The 27,299-nt window shown below is 39.6% G+C and overlaps 3 protein-coding genes across 3 annotated transcripts; 2 read left to right on the top strand and 1 right to left on the bottom strand.

Annotated features, from left to right (window-relative positions):
• Positions 1-450: 450 nt before the first annotated feature.
• Positions 451-978, bottom strand: LOC138905330 (uncharacterized). Its single transcript, XM_070193841.1, has one exon. It carries the CDS (start codon positions 976-978, stop codon positions 451-453), a length of 528 nt encoding a protein of 175 aa, XP_070049942.1.
• Positions 979-16,128: 15,150 nt separating this feature from the next.
• On the top strand, positions 16,129-16,719 carry LOC104100697 (uncharacterized). Its single transcript, XM_009608002.2, has one exon. It carries the CDS (start codon positions 16,129-16,131, stop codon positions 16,717-16,719), a length of 591 nt encoding a protein of 196 aa, XP_009606297.2.
• A 6,774-nt stretch (positions 16,720-23,493) lies between these two features.
• LOC104100694 (transcription factor GTE7-like) lies at positions 23,494-26,696 on the top strand. The gene is made up of 3 exons (XM_009607998.4): positions 23,494-25,815; positions 25,910-26,111; positions 26,200-26,696. The coding sequence occupies exons 1-3, from the start codon at positions 24,283-24,285 to the stop codon at positions 26,280-26,282; spliced, it is 1,818 nt and encodes a 605-aa protein (XP_009606293.1). The 5' UTR covers positions 23,494-24,282; the 3' UTR covers positions 26,283-26,696.
• Positions 26,697-27,299: the final 603 nt, after the last annotated feature.

Below are 27,299 nucleotides of genomic sequence, written 5' to 3'. Positions count from 1 at the left end.
TCGTTCGAACTCTCGAGCAAATTCTTTATTTCATGCTAAGGCACAACAGATTTTATATGATTAAACAATAAACTTTTCAAGCAAAAAAGGGGAGAAAGCCATTCTTTTTACTATGGCCGTATTGGCCTAATTTAAGAGCCTAAAGGGCCATTTTATTTTTGAGTTCAAGAAATCATCCTCACTCAATTAAAACCTAAGGGTCACCCTATTCCGAGTTCGAGCAAGTACTCACTCGATTATAAAAACTAAACTAGTCCGGCTTCGATCAAATTGCTTAAGCCTCGAACTTATGAACAAAACTTTCATAAGACATGAATGAAACAAAATTTTCACGAGGCAGAAAATGAAATAAAGAACAAGTCGGAAAGAGATCTTTATATATATGAGAATATTTACAAGGTCCGATCAGGATCCTACACAAAAAATCAAAAGTAAAAAATATCAAGGTTCCTAATTTTCTCCAGGGGTAGCTTCTTTTTCATCGAGGTCTCCCCCTCTCTCGGACCCGCTCTTGCTCTCAGCATCATCATCATCATCGGAGGAGGCCAACGCTCCAGCATCGACTTCATTCTCTCTAGCCTTTATTATCTCGTCGGTAAGATCGAAACCTCGAGCGTGGATCTCCTCGAGGGTTTCCCTCCGAGATTGGCATTTGGCGAGTTCAGTAATCCAATATGCTCGAGTTTGAGCGGTCGCGGCTGCCTCTTTCGCTTGGACTTGAGCGGCTTCAGCATCGGCCCGGTAGACTGCCACGATCGCATTTGCCTCGGCTTTAGCCTTTTCAGCTTCAGATTTGGCCTTCGCAAGTTCGGAAGCCAATCGAGCTTCGAGCTCCCATATTTTCTTTTCCTGAGTCGAGCTCTTCTTCTTCATGCCTCGAAGCTGACTTTCGGCCGATGACAATTGGGATAAAGCTGTCTCTTTTTCTATAGCGAAGCGGTCCATGCCTTCTTTCCAACCCAAGGTCTCAGCCTTCATCATATTGACCTCTTCGCGGAGCTTCTCGATCCTCTCGACCTTCTGATGCAGCTGTGAGATTGAAATATTAGCCACCGTTCCCGAATTGAGCCCATGAGCTTTTAAGATTTTTATTACCTGCTCGATCAGGTCGGTCTGATCTTGGTGAGCCTTAGACAACTCGGCTCGGAGGTCCTTGGTCTCCTCCTCTTTTTGCCCACAGAGAAGTCTAAGGGCATTTCTCTCCTCCGTGAACCCTCGGAGGTCGGCCTCATACCGACTCAGCTCAGCTCGAGACCGAGAAAATGCTTCCCGATGAAGCACTGAGGCCTACGTAGAAAGAAGAAAAGAAGTTAGATAGGAAGAGAAAAATGAACAAAAATGTAACACCAACAAGGTGAGTTAAGGCTTACCCGATTCAGAGCTTGCTGCGCTTCGTTGAAGAGGCTCGATGCCTTGCCCGAGTCCTTCCTCGAGACCTCCAAGTCACTCAGGCCGGTAGCATCTTCGACCCCAATAAAGTAATCACGGAAGGGATCTTCCCTTCCGTGGGTTCCTTCGATGTAGAGGGTATTCAAGGCCTAATCCTCTTGAATCATCTCCTCGGAAAATGAGAGGAGCAGCGGGGAGCCTCCTATTTCTGTTGCCCCAAGTGGATCACTTGGGACGTTTTCTCCATCTCGAGGGGCCTCGAGACCAGCCCCTACAGTCGTACCCACTGTTGGCTCATTATGATGGGAGGCATCCTCGATGACTCGGGGATTTCGCCCAAGTCTCTTCCCGAGACCCCCTCATCTCGAGACGGAGTCTCTACGGTCTTCACCGATTCAGTGGCTTTTTGGGCCTCGGTGCTCATTCTCACTCAGGCCACTAGCCCGGAGTCATCTTCTTCTTCATCTTTATCCCTTAGATGCTGAACAGAGTCTTCGGTCAGGAGGATGATGTTCTTCCTCGGCTTACGAGCCTTCTTCTTCTTAGGTTCTGGATCCTCGGAGGTTGAGATCTTTTTCCTCTTTTCGTCCTTCGCCGGTTTCGGTTCTGGGATCGAAGTCTTCTCCTCACTAGATATGGGCCTCATGACAACATCTTTGTCAAGGCCTGTATGAAAAAAAATTAAGAGACGCTTTAACAAAATCACCAAAGATATGGAAAAGAATCTTACCATGAGTTTTGGCCTCCCATCGGCCGTTTGATAAATCGTGCCATGAGCGCTCGGCATACGTAGAGGTCAAGGCCAGGTCCCGAACCCAACTCTTGAGGTTAGGGATTGCACCGAGCATCCAAGCGACCGCTACATCACAGAAAAGGATATCAATGAGAAGAAGCAAAAGAGCAAAACAATAAATAGGAGCTAGCAGTGGGATTGTACTTACGCTTCATATTCCATTTCTCGGGAAATGGCATCTTCTCGGTCGGGATTAGGTCGGAAGTCCTCACTCGAACGAACCGACCCATCCAGCCTCGGTCCTTGTCCTCGTCTATGCTCGAGAACAACACTTTGGTAGCCCAGCGTTGGAGCTTTATTAATCCGCCTCGATAGAGGCGGGGACTGTATAACCTGATGAGGTGGTCGAGGGTGAAAGGCATCCCCTCGACTTTGCTCACGAAGAATCGGAGCAGAATAACAATTCGCCAAAAGGAAGGATGGATTTGGCCTAGGGTTATTTGGTATTGACGGCAAAAATCAACGACGACGGGGTCGAGGGGGCCCATCGTGAAAGGGTAAGTGTAAACACTTAGAAACCCTTTCACGTGGGTGGTGATATCCTCTTCGGGGGTCGGGATCACCACCTCTTTGCCCTCCCAGTTGCTGTCTTTCTTTACCTACTTAAGGTATCATTCGGTTATCGAGCATATATACCTCGACACTGGCTCACATCAACCAGGAATCGACGAGGCTTTATCAGTTTTAAAGTCGGAAGTGAGAACGTACCCCCCGGGAACACACTCCTCAGGGCGCGGCTCCACCGGTGTTTTGTCGCCGGCCGGCTGCGATAAAGAAGCATTTTCCTTTTGAGGAACAGTTTTTGACGTTTTCGCCATTTGAATTTAAAGTTAAAAGTAGATGGGGATGATAAGATTTGATTTTCTAAGAAGAGGTTAGCAGTGAGAATCGTAGATTTACAGATGAAGAACTTAGAAGATGTAAAAAGCTTTGGAGATTGGAAATCTGAAAGTAAAAGTTTGAAATGGTGAAGAGAGGATCTATTTATAGATTACACAACGACGGTTCAAAACTGGCGGTGGCCGACCATCGACTGACGCGCATTTAATGCCTTGGTAACTGTACAGACAGGACGTTTCGGTCACTTCCATCGCTTACGTCATGAGGATGATGTCATGACAGGTCGAGGTAGAAAAATCGAAGGCTCAATTCGTTTCTTGTCATTACACTTCAAAAAAAACGAGGGGACTATCTGTATACGGTTGAAGCCAGGGCGACCCGATTTTACTATTTGACCGAGACCAGGAGATTGCATCGAAGGGCGGCCTTGTAATGGAACAGACTAAATCACGAGGACTAGGTACCAAGTTCAGAACCGAGGTACCTGTCGAGATCTAGGCTAGTAGCGATCGAAGCCAAATGAGACAGACATCGAGCAAGATCAAAGATAGCATAATAACAGGGAGGCGAGATATCCGTGACTGGTCGAAGATCACGGCGTAAATCTCGGTGATTGGTCGAGGATCGTGGCGTAAATCTCGGAACGGATCAAATCAGAAACGGTTAATTAGCTAATCATGGGATTTCCTTCTGTAATTAGAATTATACCATAAGTAGAACTACTCTACTATATAAAGGAAAGTATTAACCATTTGTAGGACACATTGTTCTCGTATAAGAAAGAATGTAACTTTCTCTCTAGCTTATACTCTCTTGTTCATCAGCTTGCTATATTTTAATTGTTCTTGCATCAACCAGTTCGAGGGTATCCCGACTCGAGGGCTGAGTTCCATTCTAACACTGGTTTGCTTTATTTTACAGTTCATTTCTGCTATTAATTCTCATATTTATCAATTGGTATTAAGTGAAATCACGTGTTCTTAGAGTCACACTATAAGTTTAATTGTTATCCAATTTCAAGGGTAAACACTTATATATCTTGAACTTCTTTGATCTGTTAGCTTTTGAAATTGAACAGATGAGTCCCACCAATTGTCCTTTCCTTTGTAATATATGATTATATATATTATATATTAAATGACTTGGATTTGGACCTTCAAACGGACTATTATGTTTTTTCGATTTTATTTCTGCAGTAGTTATTAATTTAAATTTTAAATTTTAATTAAGTGACTGTTCAGAAGTGAATTGCCGTTTACGAATAGTTCTCTTCTTCCTCTATAAATTCACCATCCCAGGAAGTGGCTAAATATTCTGCAGTAACAATTAACTTTGAGAAATCCTGAAGAAACTTGTCTGTTTTCCCCAAAAGAATACACAAACAATATTTCTTTAAGGATAGTGTATCATACACGCCACTAAGTATTCTTTCTCATTCTCTTCAATTTTTCTGGCATTGAATAATATACTGCATATGATGCAACAACAACAACAACGACCTAGTGAAATTTTACTAGTAAGGTCTGGGGAAGATAATGTGTACGCAGATCTTATCCCTATCCCGAGGAGTAGAGAGGATGTTTCCGATAGACACTCGGCTCAAGAAGACGAAAAGAGGCAATATATCAGTATCATCAACAAAAATCATAGAAAAACATAGCAGCATCTCAAGAACAAGAAAATAGATGAGAATCAAAATAATAATCGATAGATAAAGCCCGGCACTATGAGAAATGAAAGAGTGATGCGAACTCAACATAAACCACTAGCAATCTAAGACTAAACCCTAACAGACTAGCCTCACTCTGGAGCGCCGTAGAAATATGCACAACTACCTACTAAACTACAACCTTAATGCTCGACCTTTACAACATCCTATCTAGGGTCATGTCCTCGGTAATCTAAAGACACGCCATGTCCTGCCCGATCATCTCTCCTCAATACTTCTTAGGCCGCCCTCTACCTCTCTTTGTACCCACCAAAGCCAGCCGCTCACACCTCCTTACCGAGGCATCTGGGCTTCTCCTCTGAACGTGCCCGAACCATCTGAGCCTTGCTTCTCGCAGCTTGTCATCCATGGGGGTCACGCCCACCTTCTCTCGAATATCTTCATTCCTAATCTTATCCATCTTAGTGTGCCCGCACATCCACCTGGCTACTTTCATCTTCTAGATATGAGAGTTCTTAACTGGCCTACACTCAACCCCATACAACATGGCCGGTCTAACCACCGCTCTATAGAACTTACCTTGGAGTATCGGTGGTACTTTCTTATCACACAGTACTCCAGACGCTAACCTCCACTTCATCTATCCCACCCATATACGGTGTGTGACATCCTCGTCGATCTAACCATCCCCTGAATAACCGACCCAAGATACTTGAAACGGCCCCTCTTGGGGATGGCCTGTGATTCAAGTCTCACGTCCACTTCCGCTTCCTATTTACATGATTACACGATAAACTTAAGTTAAAATACATATATTACCTAACTAATTCATGATTAAGTGATAAACTTTATATGAAGGACACATGCCATCACTCATTGCTTTAGTGCATGAACTAGGTCCGGACAAATAATTCCAGTAGAAGTTTAAATATTAAGTTCTGCAGTTTTATAAATCTTACATCGAGAGAACCAAAATTGCTTCCTCATTTACCTTCGTGCTCCTTAGCTCTCAGCAGTCTGTATTTAGAAGGCTGTCTTTTTCCCCTTTCGTTTGATTGTTATTTATGATCTAGGTCGTATTAGTTCTCCACTTTGGCCAAAACAGGTGCGATAAATTAAATTGGTAAATAATATGGAGGTGAACGACTCGATTAACATTTATAAAGTTGGATTTTTATCCCGAGATTTTAATATTTCACAAAATAATTGAACATTGGCCACCGCCAACCTTAATACAATACGTCACAGATACAGATTTGGTCGTGTAAGAAGATTTTATTATTCATTTTGCTGCCATTTTATTTACTCTCACTGCTTCAAGTTCATTCATGTTTGGACATCTATTAGCAAACTTATTGGGCCTCCTCAAAACACACCACCATTTTGGACCTACTAAAGAACCATTCCTACCCTAACACTGACTTTAATTTGCTCCGAGTGAATATGCATATTAAGGAAATAGAAAGCGAAAAACCTACTATTTTTGATTGTTTCTGATCAGTATTTTAAAGGGCGGGCATAAGTCGGAGCGTTTTACATATGCCTCAGCGAGGCATAAGCCCCATGGGTATTTAATTTTTAATATTTTAAGAAATAATATAATTACAGTAAATACTTATAAACAGATAAAATTGCATAAAAATTGAAGAAAACTATACATATGTGTATATATGCTCCATCCCAATAAAAAATTAGTCAAAACAATCTATTATACGCTACTTACAAGCCCAAATAACTTGAGTCGAAAAAAATAAAGTTTTCTACATGGATGAATAAAAAGGATGACTAACCTGCAATTTGAACTTTGAACTAGCTGCTATGAAAGAGAATAGAGTTCTCTTTGTATTTGTAAAAAAATAAAATATTGAATATCCGTTGCTTTTTGGGGATATTAGTAGACTACCGGACAAGATAAAGAACTGGGAAAGACCATAAATTAAGGTTTCAATCAATAAAAAATATCTTGACTTTTAAATTTAATACATTTCAGTTCCGTTTTGAAATTTTTGAGTAACTAGTCTTAGGGTACGCGCTTTGCGCGTGTACCCATTTTAATGAGTACATAAGTTTAAGAAATCACTTAGATATTATCAACTAATGCGTTTGAGTTATAAATTAAGAATTTTAAAAATATAAGTTCTTAAAAATGATGAATGTTGACTCCATTTAGCTAGCTCAATAAAGAAAGTAATCGTGTCCCACTAAAGTCCGCAAATGCCTTATTGTGATTTGAGGACTTTTCTAGGAATATTTTATAATTGTTTTTGATATTTTATTGAGTTAATACTGAAAATAAACAAAAAAACCCACTCGGAAGGCGTGGGCTGTAGCACACGAAAATATGGGAATCAGGCGGAATTCTAGTTTTTTTGTCGTAAAATGCAAAACAACAAAGAACGGTCATAGCGGGGCGGTGGCTATGGTCTTTAGGTCGTATTTAACGGCCAGAAAAATATTTTGGCGTTTGAGATCCGGGGGGCCGAGTCCACTCAGAAAGCATGTGCTATAGCAGACGAAAACATGGGAATCGGGCGGAATTCTAGATTTTTGGCTGTAAAAAGCAAAAAAAGAGGAATTGTCATGGCGGAAAGTGACTCTAGTTCCTTAGATCGTATTTGATGGCCCGGAAAATGTTTTGGCGATCTGGGTCAAAACAATGAGGAACGGTCATGGCAGAGACCGACCATGGTTCCTTGGGTTGTATTTGATAGACCGAATTTTTTTTAGGCGAACGGGGTCTGGGCCTTTTTTTTTTTTAGCCTCGGAAGGTATGGCACACGAAAATATGGGAATCGGGCAGAATTCTAGTTCTTTGGCCGTAAAATGCAAAAAATGAGGAAAGGTCATGGCGGGGCGGTGACTATGGTTCTTTAGGTCGTATTTGATGGCCCGAAAATATTTTAGTCAATCCAGGTGTGGGGTCCTGGGCCCACTCGGAAGGCGTGGGCTATAGCACACGAAATATGGGAATCGTGCGGAATTCTAGTTTCTTGGCCGAAAAATGCAAAACAACGAGAAACGATCATGGCGGGGCGGCAACTATGGTTCCTTAGGTCGTATTTCATGGCCCGGGAAATTTTTAGGCGATCCAGTTCTGAGGGCTCGGGCCCCCTCGGAAGGCGTGGGCTATAGCACACGAAAATATGGGAATCGTGCGGAATTCTAGTTTTTTGGCCGTAAATCGCAAAAATACGAGGAATGATCATGGTGGGGCAGTAACTATCATTCCTTAGAGCTTATTTCATGCCCAGAAAATTTTTAGGCAATCAGGGTCCGAGGGGCCCTGGCCCAATCGGAAGGCGTGGGCTATAACATACACAAATATGGGAATCAGGCAGAATTCTAGTTTTTTGGCCTAAAACGCAAACAAACGAGGAACGTTCATGGTGAGGCGGTGTCTATGGTTCCTTAGGTCGTATTCTATGGCCTGATAAAAATTTAGGCGATCGGGGTCCGGGGGGTCCGGGCCCACTCGGAAGGTGTGAGCTATATCACATGCAAATATAGGAATCGGGCAGAATTCTAGTTTTTTGGTCGTAAAATGCAAAACAATGAGGAACGGTCATGGCAGGACGGCGACTATGGTTCCTTGGGTTGTATTTGATGGACCAAAAAACTTTTAGGTGATCGGGGTCCGGGCCTTTTTTTATTTTTTTACACTCGGAAGGCGTATATCACACGAAAATATGAGTACCAGGCAGAATTCTAGTTTTTTGGCCGTAAAATGCAAAAAACTAGGAAAGGTCATGGAGGAGCGGTGACTATGGTTCTTTAGGTCGTATTTGATGGCCCGAAAATATTTTAGTCAATCCGGGTGTGGGGGCCCAGGCCCACTCGGAAGGCGTGGGATATAGCACACGAAATATGGGAATCGTGCGGAACTCTAGTTTCTTGGTCGTAAAGCGCAAAACAACGAGAAACGGTCATGGCGAGGCGGCAACTATGGTTCCTTAGGTCGTATTTCATGGTCCGGGAAATTTTTAGGCGATCCAGTTCCGAGGGCTCGGGCCCCTTCTGAATGCGTGGGCGAGAACACAAAAATATGGGAATCGTGCGGAATTCTAGTTTTTTGGCCGTAAAGCGCAAAAACACGAGGAACGATCATGGCAGGGCAGTAACTATCATTCCTTAGGTCGTATTTCATGGCCTGGAAAATTTTTAGGCAATCAGGGTCCGGGGGGCCCAGGCCTAGTCGGAAGGCGTGGGCTATAGTACACACAAATATGGGAATTGGGCGGAATACTAGTTTTTTGGCCTAAAACGCAAAAACAACGAGGAACGTTCATGGCGAGGCTGTGTCTATGGTTCCTTAGGTCATATTCTATAGCCTGAATAAATTTTAGACGATCGGGGTCCGGGGGTCCAGGCCCGCTCGGAAGGCGTGGGCTGTAGCACACGAAAATATGGGAATCGGGCGGAATTCTAGTTTTTTGGTCGTAAAATGCTAAACAACGAGGAACAGTCATGATAGGGCGGCGACAATGGTTCCTTGGGTTGTATTTGATAGACCGGAAAAATTTTAGGCGGTCAGGGTCCGGGCTTCTTTTTTTTTACACTCGAAAGGCGTGGGCTATAGCACACGAAAATATAGGAATCGGGCAGAATTCTAGATTTTTGGCCGTAAAACATAAAAAAATGAGGAACGGTCATGGCAGGGCGGTGACTATGGTTCTCTAGGTCATATTTGATGGCCCGAAATAATTTAAGTCGATCCGGGTTTGGGGGCCCGGGCCCACTCACAAGGCGTAGGCTATAGCACACGAAAATATGGGAATCGGGCGGAATTCTAGTTTCTTGGCCGTCAAAAGCAAAATAACGAGAAACGGTCATGGAGGGGCGACAACTATGGTTCTTTAGTTCATATTTCATGGCCCAAAAAGTTTTAGGCGATCCAGTTTCGAGGGCTCGGGCCCCCTCAGAAGGCATGGGCTATAGCACACGAAAATATAGGAATCGTGCGGAATTCTAGGTTTTGGTCGTAAAACGCAAAACCACGAGGAACGGTCATGGCGGGGCGGTAACTATCGTTCCTTAGTTCGTATTCTATGGCCCAAAAATATTTTAGGCGATCAGGGTTTGGGGGGCCCGGGCCCAGTCAGAAGGCGTGGGGCACACGAAAATATGGGAATCGTGTGGAATTCAAGTTTTTTGGCCTAAAATGCAAAAAAATGATCAACGTTCATGGAGGGGTGGTGTCTATGGTTCCTTTGGTCATATTCTATGGCCTGAAAAAGTTTTAGGCGATCGGGGTCCGGGCCCACTCGGAAGGCGTGGGCTGTAACACACGAAAATATGGGAATTAGGCGGAATTCTTGTTTGTTGGTCGTAAAATGCAAAACAACGCAATTTCTCAAACAATCCCCAATTTCTACCTAAATCTCTAATTTTTACCATGAAAAAGCATTGATTAAAGGTTAAAATCAATGGGTGTTTATAGAAATGTAATGAAACAAGTTAAAATTTACTAACCTCTGAAGTTGGGATGAAAAACCTCTTTCAAATCGCTTCTAGGCCGAGCTCAAACTTGAAAATAGTGAAAAATGAAGAGAACCCCGATTTTAGAGTGTTTAAATCACTGCGCGTCAGGTGTTCTTCGCATTGGCGAACAAACCCCTACCAGCCGCAGCTAAAAACACCCCTAGACGCACCCTCACGAGCCACCAAAAGCTCGGACAACGTGTCAATGTTACGTGCCGGCATGTGGAGCCATTTCCAGTAGAATCTTTTCCAGGTTTTTTTCTTGCTTAGGACTCGCCTCTGAATATCGAATGTTAGAATATGTATATGTGTAATTAGTCCTAGCCCCATATGTAGTAGGAATAGATGTATTATATATAGAGCTCATTGTATTATTGTTAATACATAAACAATATTTTTCCCATGTATTATTTCTCACATGCAATCAGAGCGGCAGTGAGAAAACATCCTGGAAAGAAAACCCAGCCAAAACAGTCGTCGTGCTTCAATTCCGGCGACCTTTTTAGGGCTGATTTGTGTTCCCTCCTTTTTTCTTGGTGTTGTGCAAAATCCAACACCGCCACAAGGTTCCCAAGACAGAGGCGACCAACCCAAGAAAGATTCTCCGGCAAAGACTCCTCCACGCGCCCCCAAGCGCCTGTCGGAGATCTGTTTCTGGCAGTGCGTCTGTCCCACGTGCTGGCGTGTGCGGTCTACTCCGGCCAGATTTTGAAATTTTTTCTTTTGGATAGTTTGATCGTCTAGTAATTCCGAACCTACCCATAATATTTTCTTTTTATTCCGATCACTTTCAATTTTTTCCGGCAGCTACAGTGATTTTTCCCGGCAGAAACAGTGTTTCCTTCCTGTTTTAGTGAGATACAATTGACTATTTTTTTTATTTGTTTCTAGACCTCTCTCCAATCCAACGATGTCTTTGGGATTTGATATATTTGGTCCTAAAAACACGGATTCTGAAAATTCAAGCTTCATAATTACTTCAGAGCCCTTAATGGGAAGTTCAAAGTATTTAGCTTAGGCTTCCTCTGTTCAGTGTTGTAAAGAGCGTAAAGCGAGGAAAAGCGACAACCCCCATTTCGCTTAAAGCGAGAAGCGAAGCGCTCGCTTTTTTGAAGTGAAGCGGAAGGGCAGTATACCATTCTGTTAAAAACTGGGCAGCATAAAAACAGTGAAAGAAGAACTGGGCAGCATTTCAACGAAGATGAGAAGACTGAAAAAGAAGAACCGAAGGGGAAAAAAAATTCGCCAGTATTTCGCTGCTATTTGGACGCTGAAACAGTGAAAGAAGAAATCACATACCTGTTGTTGTTGGTCATATGTTTAAGTTGAAAAGTGTACAAGACTTGGAACCCTAGTCGCCTCTTTCTCTCTGTTGCTCGTATGTTTTAATAAAAGAACACCTTTCTTTTTAATTAAATAGGTTGGCATGTGTTTAAAACAGGGAATCGCTCGCTTCGGTCGCCTCGCTTCGCTTCAGCGCTTCTCGCTTTTTAGTGGGAAGCGCACGTTTTTGCCTACCTAAGTCGCTTCATATAGCAGAAGCGGTCATAGGGTCGCCTCGCTTCGCTTCTCGCTTTAAGCAAGGAAACGACCGCTTTTCAAAACCCTGCCTCTGTTGAACTGTGGTGCAAGGGTCAAGGTGTTCAAGATCACTTAACCAAAAAAGCTAGTGAGGGAGAGATAAAGGCCAAAGCACAGTGGGAAAAGATCGATGCTCAGTTATGTAGTATCCTGGGGCGATCTATTGATTCCATGTTGATGCCTTTGTTTCGTCCATTCCAGGCATGTCATTTAGTTTGGGAAAAGGCTCGTACTTTATACACTAATGACATATCTCGTTTCTATGATGTGATATTGCGAATGACAAGCTTGAAGAAACATGAATTGGATATGTCTACTTACTTGGGACAAGTACATGCTGCAGAATTTGAGAAGTTGATGCAGTTTCTGCTAGTATTGAAAAGCAACAAGAGCAATGACAAAAGATGTTTCTAGCTCTTATACCCACTGGACTTTCTAATGACCTTGATTCAGTACGTTACCAGATTTTGGCTAGCTCGATTGTCCCTACAGTTGTTGAATTATTCTCTCAATTACTTCGCCTTGCTACAGCACCCAGTCACCAAGTGATCTCATCACAGACACTTGACTCCTCTGCTGCATCCCAAACAGTAGAAAATCGAGCATCTCAAACTATGGAGAATAGACGAGGAGGTCATTTTGGAAGATCTCGACCCAAGTGTTCTTATTGTAATAAACTTGGACACATTCGTGAAGTGTGCTATTCTTTACATGGTCGACCGCCCAAATACGCTTAAGTTGCTCAGACCGAGACTACAAGTAACCAGGGATTTTCTTTATCTGAAAAGCAATATAATGAATTCCTTCAGTATCGAGCAAGTAAGCAGACATCTCCATAAGTAGTCCCGGTTGCTCAGACTGATACTTCTGTTGCTGGTAATTTTTTTGCTTGTGTTTCCCAGTCTAGTACTCTTGGACCGTAGGTCATGGACTCAGGCGCTTCTGATCATACCTCTGGTAATAAATCACTTTTGTCGAATATTGTGTATTCACAGTCTCTTCTCATTGTTACTTTACATGTTTTTTCCAATTGTATGTGTATGTGTATAATACTAATCCCCAAACAAAACGACTATTGTTGAGTTATCCCACTCACCCGTCAGTGACTGACCCCCTCTTCTCATCCTTTACAGATTCGTTAGATGTCTGATACTACTACTCTAGATATGTGAGCCACTAGTAAAGAAGATATGTTAGCCACTAGTAGAGAGTTGCCCAAAGTAATCCCTACACTTTCTATGATAAGCATTATTTTTCATTGTTTTGTTTGACAGTTTCGTTATGATGTCTTGACATTTTTCTATTAAATATTGATTGTTAATGTCTCTGTGTTTGTGGTTTTTGTTGGTGGATCTTTTGTGGTGATTGGTTAAAAGCAGGATTATTGGAATGCTACCAGTATAGAAACTGCCAAATTTTTGTCATGAAAATAGGTTGGATTTCTAGGTGAGCCAAGTTCACATAGCGCCAGTCACGACCCAAGCCGTGATCGAAAGATCATGCTCGAGAATAAAATTGCAATAAAGAGAGTACAATGTTTGAACTATAACAATAACATCAGTGTTGATTCAACTTACCGATGCACAGCAACTTCCAGGCATTTCACACAGAAAACAAATGCGTTAGTCCAACCTTCATCACCACAATTTAGACAGATTGTGACCTGCAATCAATCGCAACATAACTGATTAAAGATGCACTATATCATTATGCAAGAAATATAAAACTACACAGAGTCTAAGTCTTCTTGTTAGAGGGGAAAGAAACCATAGCATGCAGAGATACAAACTTTAGGTATAGAGCACTGAGTAGCCTTTTTTGCAGTCCTTTTCTTCTTAAACATCGTGCCCCATCGGACATTGTCATATAAAATGAAATGGAGGGAGTATGTTACATAGACGGCTAAGGTTACGTGTGTGATTAACTGATGCAGGTAACCACTTAGGTTACACAGATCTTTTCAAGGACACGTACCATGTCCAGGATGTGCAAGGATCCCATATGATCGCATCAAGTTTTTTGCTAATTGTTAGTGCATTTTAAAGAACCAACAAAAAGTACCCACACCCATTCGACAGGGGGAATTTAATAGGATTCTTTTGCGAATTAGTTATATAATTTAGAGACTTAACTATTTATTAACAGCATTAACAAAAATAATTTATTTTTTATTGATTCAAATTCTTAAATATAATCTCATGATATAAATATTTAACTATAATTATAATCTATCCACTATGAATTATGTGAAAAGGGTCAAAAAACTGATATAGTCATATTTGTTTTTTGAATTTTGTGTGTTTGCAAAACAATTAGTGTTATTGATTCTTGCCAACTACGTTTCTGATCTCTCTCTTCCGATCTATAATCTTTTATATTTTTAAGTGTAGTTGCTTGCTCTAATTATTAAATGCAGTTTTCAAATATTATATAAAAAATTTATTATTTGATGAAAAATAGCCCAAATTTGATATGAAAATGTATTATCGTTCATTCATATAGTTCAAAGATAAATAAATAATTATAATTATATTGCATTGTCCAAATAAATAAATAATTTATATTAGATAATTTAGATATTAAATGATTTTAAATGCTTATATTAAGATTTCTTACATAGTTCAAATAAAAAATTCTCTAATAAATAAAATTTTAATTAATTTTGAAAAAGGGATAACTTTCTTAAGTGGTAACCATTATTTTTATAAAATTAGCACACTACAGTTAAGTTACATTTTTTAAAATAAATAAATAATTTATATTCAATAATTAAATAATAATTGATTTTAATTCCTATTTAAAATTTCTTACTTGGTTTTTTACATGGTTCAAAGCAATGACTAAATAAACAAACTTATAGCTGATTAAAAATGAATAACATTTTTAAAGTAATTGCCATTATTTTCCGTATGAAATTTGTACCTCATATACATGACACAAGTTTGCTTGATAATATATTTTGTTGTTGTACGTACTTTTACAACTTCCACAAAAGTAAACATGGGAAAGTAATATTACTCGTTTAATATTCTAAATATTAGGACTTCTTACCTAGTCCAAATAAGAAAAAGTTTAATGACTAAAATTTTATTTGATTTAGAAGTCCTAAATATTAGGAAAATATTTAAAATTATAATTTTGTCAAGTGTTAAATTTATTTTTAGAGGATAAAAAAGGTGAACAATATTTCGCTAAGGTGTTTCATGCTTTTAATATAGTATAGTGAGTAATTACAAGTTGACTTTTGAGAATTTGGGTATTATATGAAGGACTTATACAATTATACAATAAATTTTATTTTAATTTGAAAAAGTCTCTGGGGCTTACGCCTCACTACAAAAACGCGCCTCAAATGCCCGGGCGTACGTCCCGAATGCCCGAGCGTACGCCCCAAATTGTTGGGCGTATGCCTCTTGAGACTTTCGCCTCACACCATCGCACTAGAGTATTTTTGGTACGTCTCGCCTTAGGGCTCGCCCCGAAAACGCCTTTTAGCCAAGAAGATGTACTAATAGAGTACAACAACTATAACTTGATTACAAGATTACCATTCAATAGCTACAGTTTCATCGGTCATATTGATTGGTTGATGAGAGTCACTTCATTAGCACGGAACGAGCAATCAATACCATTCAGCGCATTAAAGAAATAAAATCCCAATGGATGTGCATTTATTGATAATTGTTGCTAACCAATTTGAACTTCTTTTTGGTTTGAACCGATAGAAGAAAGTTCGACCAAATTTGCTGCTTGCAATATTCTATAACAAGACCTTTTGTCGTTCCAGTTATGAGTCAAGCTAAGAGTGCCCACCACATAAGATTCACTAGGACCAACTTTTCCAGCTGGGCACACATTTGGTCCCCAACTCCCAAGTCCCAGCAAAGCTATACTTTTTGTTAAGACTTGTATAATTATATTGTTATATGTTAATTGTATAGTTAGTGATGTTAGTTAATTGAAATTGAGTAGAGTTAGTTGTGTAATTAGTGGCCAGCTCAGCATTATTTGTATCCACACATGTATATACTAGGTGTAGTAATGAGAAAGGAGTCAGATTTTCACTTTCCAATTTTTACTTTTATCTCTCACAAACTCTCTCTCATAGAATCCTCCAGAAGGACTCCATTGGAGCTCCAGATCGAGCTTCAAGCTCATCCTCAATGTCAAATTTAACATGGTATCAAAGCAAGGGACGCTCATGCTCGACTATCCATCATCGTCTCCATCAATTTTCCCCATTTTTTCCTTCCCATAATTCTGCTTTTCTGGTCTGATGGATTTTTTTTTTGCCCTAATTTCTTCAAATCGCAAATTGACAATCTATTCTTCAAATTTCTACTGGAAGTAGTGTGTAACTCAACGAAATCTTACACTCATGGCCACATTAGATCAGGAAGACACATTTGCTGGTGTCACCGCTGCGACAAACTTTGGAATAGATCCAAGCGATCCTCTTTATCTACATCCGTCAGATAATCCTGGAGCGATGCTCGTCTCGGTTCCTTTTAGTGGAACTGGATATAGGTCTTGGAGACGCAGCGTTATGCGTGGTCTGTCCGTCAAAAATAAGCTTGGGTTTATAAGTGGAGAATGTAAACCACCAGAGCCTCAATCTCAGAGATTCCGACAATTGGAGCGATGCGATGATATGGTAACGTCTTGGATTCTAAATTCACTCTCTAAAGACATCGCGGACAGTGTGGAATATGCTAATAATGATGTTGAGTTGTGGAGAGAATTGGAGGATCGATATGAGCGGACTAATGGTGCTAGGCTATATCTGATCCAAAAGGAGATAAACGACTTGTCTCAGGGTGTGCTGGATATTACAGGTTATTATACTAAGCTGAAGAAGCTGTGGGAAGAACTAAATACTTTGAGCAAAAAGACTCATTGCAGTTGTATCTGTACGTGTGGTGCCAAGGAGAATATGCACAAGGCCGAGCAGGACAGAAGATTGAAATAATTTCTTATGGGACTTAATGAAGTCTACACGGTCGTACGTGGAAGCATTCTCATGATGAATCCGCTACCAAATCTTGCACAAGCCTTCGCACTACTCATTCAGGATGAGAAACAGAGAGAGATCAAGACAAATAATCAAATGCTATTTGAGTCTGCTTCCCTAAGTGTCAACACATCAAAATCTGGTTCTTACAGAACAAATTATGCTGCCAATAACAGTTCAACTGGAGGCAATAGGCCCCGTCCATTTTGTGACTACTGCAAGAAGCTAGGACATACTAAGGACAAATGCTACAAGTTACACGGGTACCCTCAGAACTTTGGAAATTCACACACTCAGAATCCAAATAGAGGACAGAACATGAACCAAGCTGAAAGGTTCAACAAAGGAAGGAGAATAGTAGCTAGTGTGCAGGGGACTCCTTATGAGGCAATGCCATTAGAAGATGGAAATGAGGTCGGGCAAGTCAACCTCTCTAAGGAACAGTATGGACAGATCCTAAAGTTGCTGCAACATTTTTAAATTGGAACAGGAGGAGAAAGCTCCAGTTGCACAAACTATGTCAATGGTGCTGTGAACTTTGCAGGTATAATAGTATGCACTTCCTCTATTGATTTTAGCAAATTGTCCTGTGAGTGCTTCAAAAACAAGGCAGACTCTTAGATATTAGATTCAGGAGCATCTAATCATATGACCTTCAATATGTCCTTATTAACCAACATTGTAACCTTACCATATCCCTTATTGGTAGTTCTTCCAAACGGATATAAGGTAAGAGTAACACAAATTAGAAGTGTGACAGTGTTCCTAAGATCATTTTGCATAAGGTTATGTACATACCTTCCTTCAAATACAACCTCATATCAATTCATTCATTAACTAGTTTAACTCCTCATAGCATAGTTGCCTTTACTGATAACATGTGTATTCTGCATGCCCCTTCAATAAAGAGGCCTCTGAAAATTGATAAAGTGAGTAATGGACTCTATCTCCTCTACCCAAGGTGTCTCAGGAACAACCATTCAGAATCAATTGTAAATAGTTCAATTGCTAGTTCTGTTTCTTTCAATTGTTGCACACACAACTCACACTGTTTTCATCATTCCACTGTAAATAGCTCATTGTCCAGGGATAATTGCACATCTCATTCAGCTGTAAATACATGTTCCCCAAATAATAAAGTGCAACTCCCCATTGTGAATAGTATCAATCCTTCCATTCCTTCAAGTAATGACATAAATGTGTTATGGCATAACAGACTGGGTCATGTGCCCTTTACCAAGATGAAGGGAATATCCAGTATTCCAGCATCTTTCTCACCAAAACAACCATTTACCTGCTCTGTCTGTCCAATGGCAAGACATGGGAGATTACCATTTCCAAAACAATCCACTAATTCTACCAAGATCTTCCAACTTCTTCATGTTGATCTCTGGGGTCCTTACCATATGCCAACTTATGACAATTTCAGATATTTCATCACCATGGTGGATGATTACAGTAGATCCACCTGGACTCACCTACTAACCAACAAAAGTAATGCCTTATAAGTCATCAAAAACTTTGTGTCAATTATTGAAAACCAATTCAATACCACTATCCAATATATAAGGTCAGACAATGGCCTAGAGTTTAATAATACAGAAGCAAATCAGTTCTTCCTTTCTAAAGGGATTATCCACCAAAAGACATGCCCTTATACACTACAACAAAATAGCATAGTGGAAAGAAAGCATAGGTACTTATTGGAAACAGCCAGAGCCCTCTTATTCCAGTCAAAATTACCTCTAAGATATTGGGGTGAATGTATCCTATGTGCAACCTATATAATAAATAGACTGCCTTCTTCTCACTTCAAGGGAAAGTCACCATATGAACTATTACATAACAGAAAACCTACCTACTCTCACATGAGGAGTTTTGGGTGCGTGTGCTATCCTACAGTACCCAAGGTCCACAGAGATAAATTTGAACCTAGAACCACACCACATGTTTTTGTTGGATATCCCTTTGGGGTAAAGGGATACAAAGTGCTCAGTCTGGCCATCAAGAAAACACATGTATCTAAAGATGTAATTTTCAATGAAAATATCTTCCCTTTTAGTATGTCTAAGGATACTGCTTCATTTCCCTATGTCCTTCAATCCATTCCTTTTATTGATCATATGTCTAGTGAGAATGAGCAAAGTCAAACTAGTGAATCAAATGATCAAGGGGTTTCAAATGTCACACATCCAGATTTGTCATCTGATCCTTTATCCCTTTCCCCCAATAACATAGATTCACTTGATTCACATACTCCAGAAGATCCACAAAATGACTCACCAGTAAGATATATTAGGAATACCTCACCTGAACATGTCTTGGCACCAAGGCAATCTCATAGAACACACAAAGTTCCCACATACTTGAGGGATTATGTTCACAAACTACCCCAACTGAAACCAAATGCCAAAAACACCAATGCCTCTCTTTCTGTTAATGCTTTATCCTCTCCTCACATTAACATATCTACTGAGAATCTAAATCAGGATAATCAGTGCCCTGTGAGAAGCACTTACAGTGACAAAGAGCCTAACTCATATGAGGAAGCAGCTATGTATCCTGCCTGGCAAACAGCAATGACACAAGAGTTTGAGGCATTGCATGCCAACAACACTTGGGAGCTAGTACCATTACCAGTTGAGAAACAAGCCATAGAGTGTAAATGGGTGTATAAAGTGAAGCATAAGGCAGATGGCAGTGTAGAAAGGTTCAAGGCCAGGTTAGTGATAAAGGGATATACCCAACAAGCTGGAATTGATTACACAGAAACATTCAGTCATGTGGTGAAAATTACAACAGTAAGAGCTCTCATAGTTGTAGCAGTCAAGAAAGGCTGGGATATATTTCAGTTAGATGTGAACAATGCCTTTCTTCACGGAGACCTCCATGAAGAGGTGTATATGGAAGTGCCACAAGGTTTGGTAGTAGACAATGGACATCTAGTATGCAAACTCAAGAAGTCCTTGTATGGCCTCAAACAGGCAAGCAGACAATGGTATGCAAAATTGAGTGAAGCATTATGTTGTAAGGGATATACCCACTCTATGTATGATTATTCACTTTTCTACAAGAAGACAACTGAATCAACAATATATGTGGAAGTATACGTAGATGATGTAATACTGACAGGAACAAACAAGGAGGAGATAGAGGAACTGAAGGCATTTCTACATGAAAGTTTCAAGATTAAAGACTTGGGTAAGCTCCACTATTTTCTGGGGCTGGAAATATTCTATAAAGCTGATGGAGTTGTAATTTCACAAAGAAAGTTTGTGCTTGATTTGCTAAAAGAGTACAACTGCATAGATTATAGTAGCCTAGCCTCTCCACTTGATCCAACAGTAAAGTTGAAAGCTAAAGAGGGGACTGCATTAACTGATCCCACCTATTACAGAAAGCTGGTTGGGAAATTGAATTTTCTCACCAACACAAGAATAGACATAGCCTACAGTGTACAACATCTTAGCCAATTCATGCAAGATCCAAGAGAACCCCACTTGAAAGCAGCCTTTCACCTGCTTAGATACTTGAAGGGTGGCCCCTCCATGGGAATATTCATGTCACATGATCCAAACTATAATGTTAGAGCCTATTGTGATTCTGATTGGGCTGCTTGCCCAGACTCAAGAAAATCAGTGAGTGGTTACTTAATTCTATTAGGGAACAGTCCTATATGCTGGAAATCTAAGAAACAAGAGACTATTTCATTGTCATCAGCAGAGGCAGAGTACAAGGCACTCAGAAAAGTAGTAGGGGAATTGGTGTGGCTGTGCAGATTACTTGAAGAGCTCAATGTGTCCTTTGGTAAACCAGTAGAAGTCTTTTGTGATAGCCAATCAGCTCTACATATAGCAAGAAATCCTGTGTTTCATGAGCGGATAAAATACATAGATGTGGATTGTCACTTTGTCAGAAGCAAGCTACAAGAGGGACTGATCTCACTTCAGCATGTAGCAACAGACAATCAGTTGGCTGATGTCCTTACCAAGGTTCTAACAGGAGTGAAGCACTCAGCAATTTTGAGCAAGTTGGCAGTGTACACAACACCTCCAACTTGAGGGGGGTGTTAAGACTTGTATAATTATATTGTTATATGTTAATTGTATAGTTAGTGATGTTAGTTAATTATAATTGAGTAGAGTTAGTTGTGTAGTTAGTGGCCAACTCAGCATTAGTTGTATCCACACATGTATATACTCGGTATAGTAATGAGAAATGAGTCAGATTTTCACTTTCCAATTTCTACTTTTATCTCTCACAAACTCTCTCTCATAGAATCCTTTAGAAGTACTCCATTGGAACTCCAGATCGAGCTTCAAGCTCATCCTCAATGTCAGATTTAACACTTGCTTAGACCTCGTTTGCAGAAGAGTAACCAGCGTAATGCGCAAAGGTGCGACAAAGGAGGATACATGAAAAAAAAAAACAGGGTAATAAGATGCGACAGAGGTTCAGCGTTTCACCTGTTCTTTCTTTTCCTTTCCTTTACTGGGCTTCTCCCACCGAAATAATTTTTTTTAAAAGAATCTCGTTGCACAATTTGAAATAAACGAAACTTGTTGGAAAATATTGAGTTGATGTTTTATTATTTTTAATGGCATCAAAAAAGAAAAAAGAAAAAAAACATCTAGAGAGGCATCTCATGAGTCCATGACTTGGATCGATTAGAGTTCTAGTAGATCATAACTCAACTCTAAATGTAGATGTAGGTTTAAATCTCAGTCGTTTGGTACATATACTAGTTTTGCTAGCGTTATCACAAAAAAAAAAAAAAAAGGGATTAAGTTGTGAATAATTAAATATCGTTGATGAATAAATTGTTATGCAACGAATGATAATATAAAGAATATTACACAAGAATTATCTCTTTAAGAGCATCTATGTCTTTAGATTATTATTAGTATTTAATATCACATAACAAACGTTGTGCTTACGCATGTGGATAATCAAACATGCATTACTATCTAGCTTTTTATTTTTATCAGGCGATCTATGCAAAGTTCTATGCTTATCTTTGCCAATATAGTCAGCCGAAGTAGTCTTTCCCTCTTCCCTCCTTATGTCCACTAGGGGTGTACATGACGTTCGGATTTTCTAATTACCAAATCAAATCAATTATATCGGATTATTAAATTTAAATACCAAATCAAACTAATAAAAGTCAATTTTTTTAATCTCGGATTTTCGAATTTTTTTTGTTTTTTCCTCATAAAGTCTTCATAGCACAAAACGTAAAATTTGTGCTCCAAATATTTCTTTAATCCTAATAAGACAGAACTATATAAGGTGTTTTTCAATAAAAATAATATAAATATGAGATGAGTCATAGCATTGTATTAAAATATTCAACAATAAAGATAATAAACCGCATAAAAAAAATATTACTATTAATAAGCCATAATAAAAACAAACATAATTTAAAATTATGACTAATAAGTACTAGTATTATTTACATGACTAACCACTAAAAGAAAAATAAGTTATACATTTTATCTAAACCATGAAAAAACTAAAAAACTATATATCCAACACTATTTTCATTCATAGTACAATTGAATTGAATATTTTTAATTAGCATTAGTATTGATTTGATTTTGGTTTAGGATTTATTTGAGTTACTAACATTTATGGACTATAAAACTTATTGGAGCATCCAAAAATTATAAGTCCAAGCTTGAAATAATACGTTAAAAGATAAAACTATGAAAAAGCTTAAGAAATATTTATAAACTACACTACATAAATATTTTTATATATTAACTATATTTAAAACTTCTATACATATAATATCCGGTTGGTTTGATTTCGATTTGACTTTTTTTAGTTAAAACCAAACCAAATCAAATATGGTCGGATTTTTTTTGTAACACCAAACCAAATTAAACCAAACTATAGTCGAATTTTTTTTTCGATTTGACTCGAATTATCGAGTTGGTATGATTTGTCAATTTCATTTACACACCCCTAATGTCACCTTTCACAAAATAATGGGATGCACATGTGGACTAAATTTTTAACGGTGGTGACCTGGCAACGAAAAGAAAGAAAAGATAATCCTCTGATTCTAGGCCGGTACAAAATTCCGCTACATCACCGCACATCGCAATAGATATTTTCGACGGTCCAATGGGTCCCATCCATAATACGTCATCACGTCCAACCTGTAAGGCTCCATTTTTTGCCAACCAAGAGTCATTTGGACATACAAATTTTTTTTTCTTTTTTTCAATTTTTTTAAAAAAATAATGTTTGCTTATCAAAATTTTATAATTTTTTCAATCTCACTTGAAAATACATTTTTAAATTTAAAAAACTGGTGAGAATCAATTTTTCAATTAAAAATGGGAAGGTTGTTAGTGTTTAGTTGCAAAACATATTTAAAAAATGACATTCAAATATGTTTGCAAAAATTATAACCAAACACAATTTCATCTTCAATTCAAATTTTAGTGAAATTTCAAATTTGAAAAAATAAAAAATGGAATTCATGTCCAACCGCCTGCCAAATATACTTGAAACCAAATTCCCGAACCAAAATTTAACTAGCGTTTGGCCATAGATTCCCAAATTTATTCTGAAAAAATTAATTTGGGTGAAGTTTGGTTTGAAGATGAAAATGCGTTCGGACATCTGTGTTGGGTGAAGTTTGGTTTGGAAAAACATGAAACATGACTTATACCCACAAGTTCTAAAAACTATCATAAATACCCAACAGTACCATTATCAATAACATTCATTATATTATCGCAAACCATAATCCTGAACATATATAAATTTGATACAAAATTATCATTTTTATAATGAACTACATGATACACTATCATATGACCGAGAAAACGAAGCAACATCATTACAAAATAATAAATAGTGGGCTCTTTTATAAAATACAAAAGTTTGGAGTAATTTTTAAAAAAAATAATAGTGATATTTTGGTCCAAAACCAGCTACTGGTTTTGGGATTTGGAATTTGGCCAAAATATAGGCAAAATCTATGGCCAAACATGTGTTTGCCAAATAAAACCCAAGTTTATTTTGACAAAATCTATAGCCAAACGAGTCCTTACTTTTCCCACCAAAAGGAAAACACAGTTTCCTCAACAGCTTTTATCTCTCTCCACGTGTACGTAACGTAAATCTAGGCCGTCCGTGACAGATGGCAAGGTTAGTATGTCGGGCAGCATATATGATGAAAATCTCAACCGTGTGATTTAGAATAAAGGGCTCAAAAACTGCCCGAAACAGAAAGGGGCAGATCTTGTTGTCTTTAAGAGGAGATCGTGGCCTTCACATTTTTCCTCGTTCAGGTTAAAGAGAGGGTCTTGGAAACCCTCGCCTTTTCTTTGCTTCTTCTCCACTTCATTCCGCTGGGGAAAAAAAAAATTCCCTATGGTTTCTCACTTTTGATCTTCCGGCCGGTGCAATTGAATTTTCCGTTGAAATGATGGGCTCCCGCCATTTCCTCGCCGGAGATTAGTTGTCGGAATTTCGAAAACCCTTATATGAAACCTGTAAACTTCTATGGCATCGGCCGTTTTACCGAGCAGAAATGAAGCGCACTGGGATGTTTTTATGAGGAAATATACAAGTAATTCCACTGCTCATTCTCAGCTCAACAGCCGGTTCAACCCTAACCCTAACCCTAACCCTAACCCCAATTTTAACCTTAGCAGACAAGTCCAAAATGTTTCAGCCTTACCTCACCTCCGGCAAGGCAACGAGCCATTGCCTAGGGCTGTTCCGTTGCCGGCGGTGGAAACGGCTAACACTAATGTGCCGCCGTTCAGTTGGAAACCAAATGCTGTTCATGATCTCAGCGACTCGTTTCACAGAGAGTACGTGACTTTCAATTTGGCTTCTTATTCGAGAAGAGAGTTGAAGGATCTCAAGAAGCGGCTAATCTCTGATCTAAATCGGGTCCGGGGCGTTCTGAACAGCATCGAATCCCATGATTTCGTCTCCAGGACGTCCAGAGAACTCGTACAGCCGACGGTAGCACCAGAGCTTCAGCAGAACCAACCGGCATTGCCCCCGCATCATGAGAAACCTGGTGGAAAGAGCAAGAGCAAGAAGCTCTCTGGACAAAAGCGAGCTTTAGCGGCATTAGCATCGGGGAAAGAACCTAAGCGGCAGCCAGTGGTCGAAGGGGATAAGTTTTTTGTAACTCTGATGAGGAAGTGCCGGCAGATATTGGCGAAATTAATGAAGCATAAGAATGGCTGGGTGTTTAATACACCAGTGGATGTTAAGAGCCTGGGACTTTATGACTATTTTGATATCATAAAGCACCCTATGGATCTCGGAACTGTGAAATTAAGGCTGGACAGGAATGAGTACAGAACGCCACAAGATTTTGCAGCTGATGTGAGACTGACTTTCAACAATGCCATGACTTATAACCCTAAAGGCCAGGATGTGCATGCTATGGCTGAAAAGTTCCTAGTTGACTTTGAAGAGATGTTTAAACCAGCTTACAAAAAGTATGAAGCTGAGCATCAGAAGGTTGCAACTATTATGCAGGTGAATTGCCAGAAGAATCTGTCTCAGCCTGCACTAATTCCGCCACCAAATGTGTTACGTGGACCATTGCCAGTTACAAAAAGATCAGACCCTGAGCGATTGCATTCCACATTGTTGAATCAACACCAATTTCAGGTACAGAATTTGAGTGCACCACCTGCACCTTTTTTTGTAACCCCTGCAGTGAAAACTCCTCCTCCACAGCAGCCTGTCATTATGCCTCGCACAGCTAAATTGCCCAAGCCTAAGACTAAGGATCCAAACAAAAGGCAGATGACCTTTGAGGAGAAGGCAAAGTTAGGGGTTAACTTGCAGAATCTTCCACCAGAGAAGATGGGTCATGTGGTGCAAATTGTGAAGAGGAGGAACCCTAATGTGGCACAGGAAGATGACGAGATTGAGCTCGACTTCGAGGTCCTTGACAATGAAACGCTATGGGAACTGGATAGATTTGTAAGTTACCATAGGAAGGCTCTGAGCGCAATGCAGAGACAAGGAATCACTGAAGATGTTGCTGCCACACAGCTCAACAAGGTAAGCATAGCATTTGGAGTTTTCATACATTTGTTAACTAATCAATATTATTATGCCTCATTTTCTGATCACCCTGTTGGTTCTGTGATTTAAGTCGCCTGAGAAGGCACCAACACCAGAGCATGCAATGCAGAAAAACAAGAAGGGGGACATTGGGGAAGAGGATGTTGATATCGGGGAGGAAATACCAGTTGAAAACTTTCCTCCGGTGCAGATTGAGAAGGATGCCCCATGTGCAAGTAGTGGGTCAAGCAGTTCTAGTAGCTCAAGTTCTGGCAGCGATTCCTCTTCCAGTGGTAAAATTCTGATATTTCTTTTTTTTCGTCATTCATTTTGGTAAATCGGTATGATGTATTATTTACTCTTGCCATGGTAAATTTGCAGATTCAGATTCAGGAAGTTCGTCTGAGAGTGATTCTGATGAGGATAGTGTACAGTCACCTTATGTTGAAGCAAAAGAGATATAAGCCATTTATGGGTTTGATTAAGAAATGTCGGTGCTGCTGGGTTTTAGGTCAATTGAATAGTGAATTTGGTGTTTTTGTATTAGGTTTTTTCCTTGGCTGGTTTTTGTACATCTGTTTTTGCAGCAGCTCAGAAGATGATCATAGTTTGGCTGGGTTTGGCTTTTTGGAATTATGACTAGCTCAAGATTAGGAATTGAGAGGTTTTAGTTAACTTCAGAGTAGATGTTACAATTGGGGACTGACAACAAAGATTTGGGTTTATTTTTTGCTTGTATACAGAAAACCACCTGCTGATTTTCAGTGTTTAGGGAGGATAGGAGTAACTTGTACAGTGAAGACATGACTGAGTTTACGAAACAAAGTTGTAGTCTCTATTGACCCAAAGATGAAGAAATCTCTCGTTTGGCTCTTCTATTTGAAAGCTTGTTATTTCTCTAAAGCTTTTGTTTTGAGATTGTTCCTTATCCCTAGCTCTGCTGAAAGGAATACCATTTCACCCTTAAATTGGGCCACTATGGAAAAACAATTAGCACAAATTTGAAACAGGCAAATCAATCAAATATTTGATTAAAGCAGGATAGCGACCTCAAATGAAAGCAAAGAGAAGGCAAATGCTTTTCACCTCATGAACCAAGTAATTGCCAATACTAGAGGGTGAGGTGACAGCTCCTAGAACTGATTCAATGGCCACAAGGTCCAACTGATAAATTAAAACTCAAAATTATGAGGCACACTAGTAAAACATCGGTAATAGAGATTCAATAATTTCTTTGCAAAGGAAAAAGATAATACTACTATAAATAGTGGAACCTGCTACCACATGAAAAGATAAGCTTCCTATGCCTACTCAAAAGGCTCCTGTAGTCCTGTTGTGATATTATTGCATCAGAAATTTGCTACTCTGACTCTAAAGGCTTTTGTAGTGTTATTTAATCGTTCAGAAAGAGGGGAAGTGCTAAAACTGCTAGGATTTACAGAAAGAGAATGTCATCCCCATAGGCAACATCGTAAATACAA

This window comes from Nicotiana tomentosiformis, chromosome 2 (genome assembly GCF_000390325.3).
Source record: "Nicotiana tomentosiformis chromosome 2, ASM39032v3, whole genome shotgun sequence".
Taxonomy (NCBI): Eukaryota; Viridiplantae; Streptophyta; class Magnoliopsida; order Solanales; family Solanaceae; genus Nicotiana; species Nicotiana tomentosiformis.
This window is presented reverse-complemented; position numbering and strand designations above follow the sequence as displayed.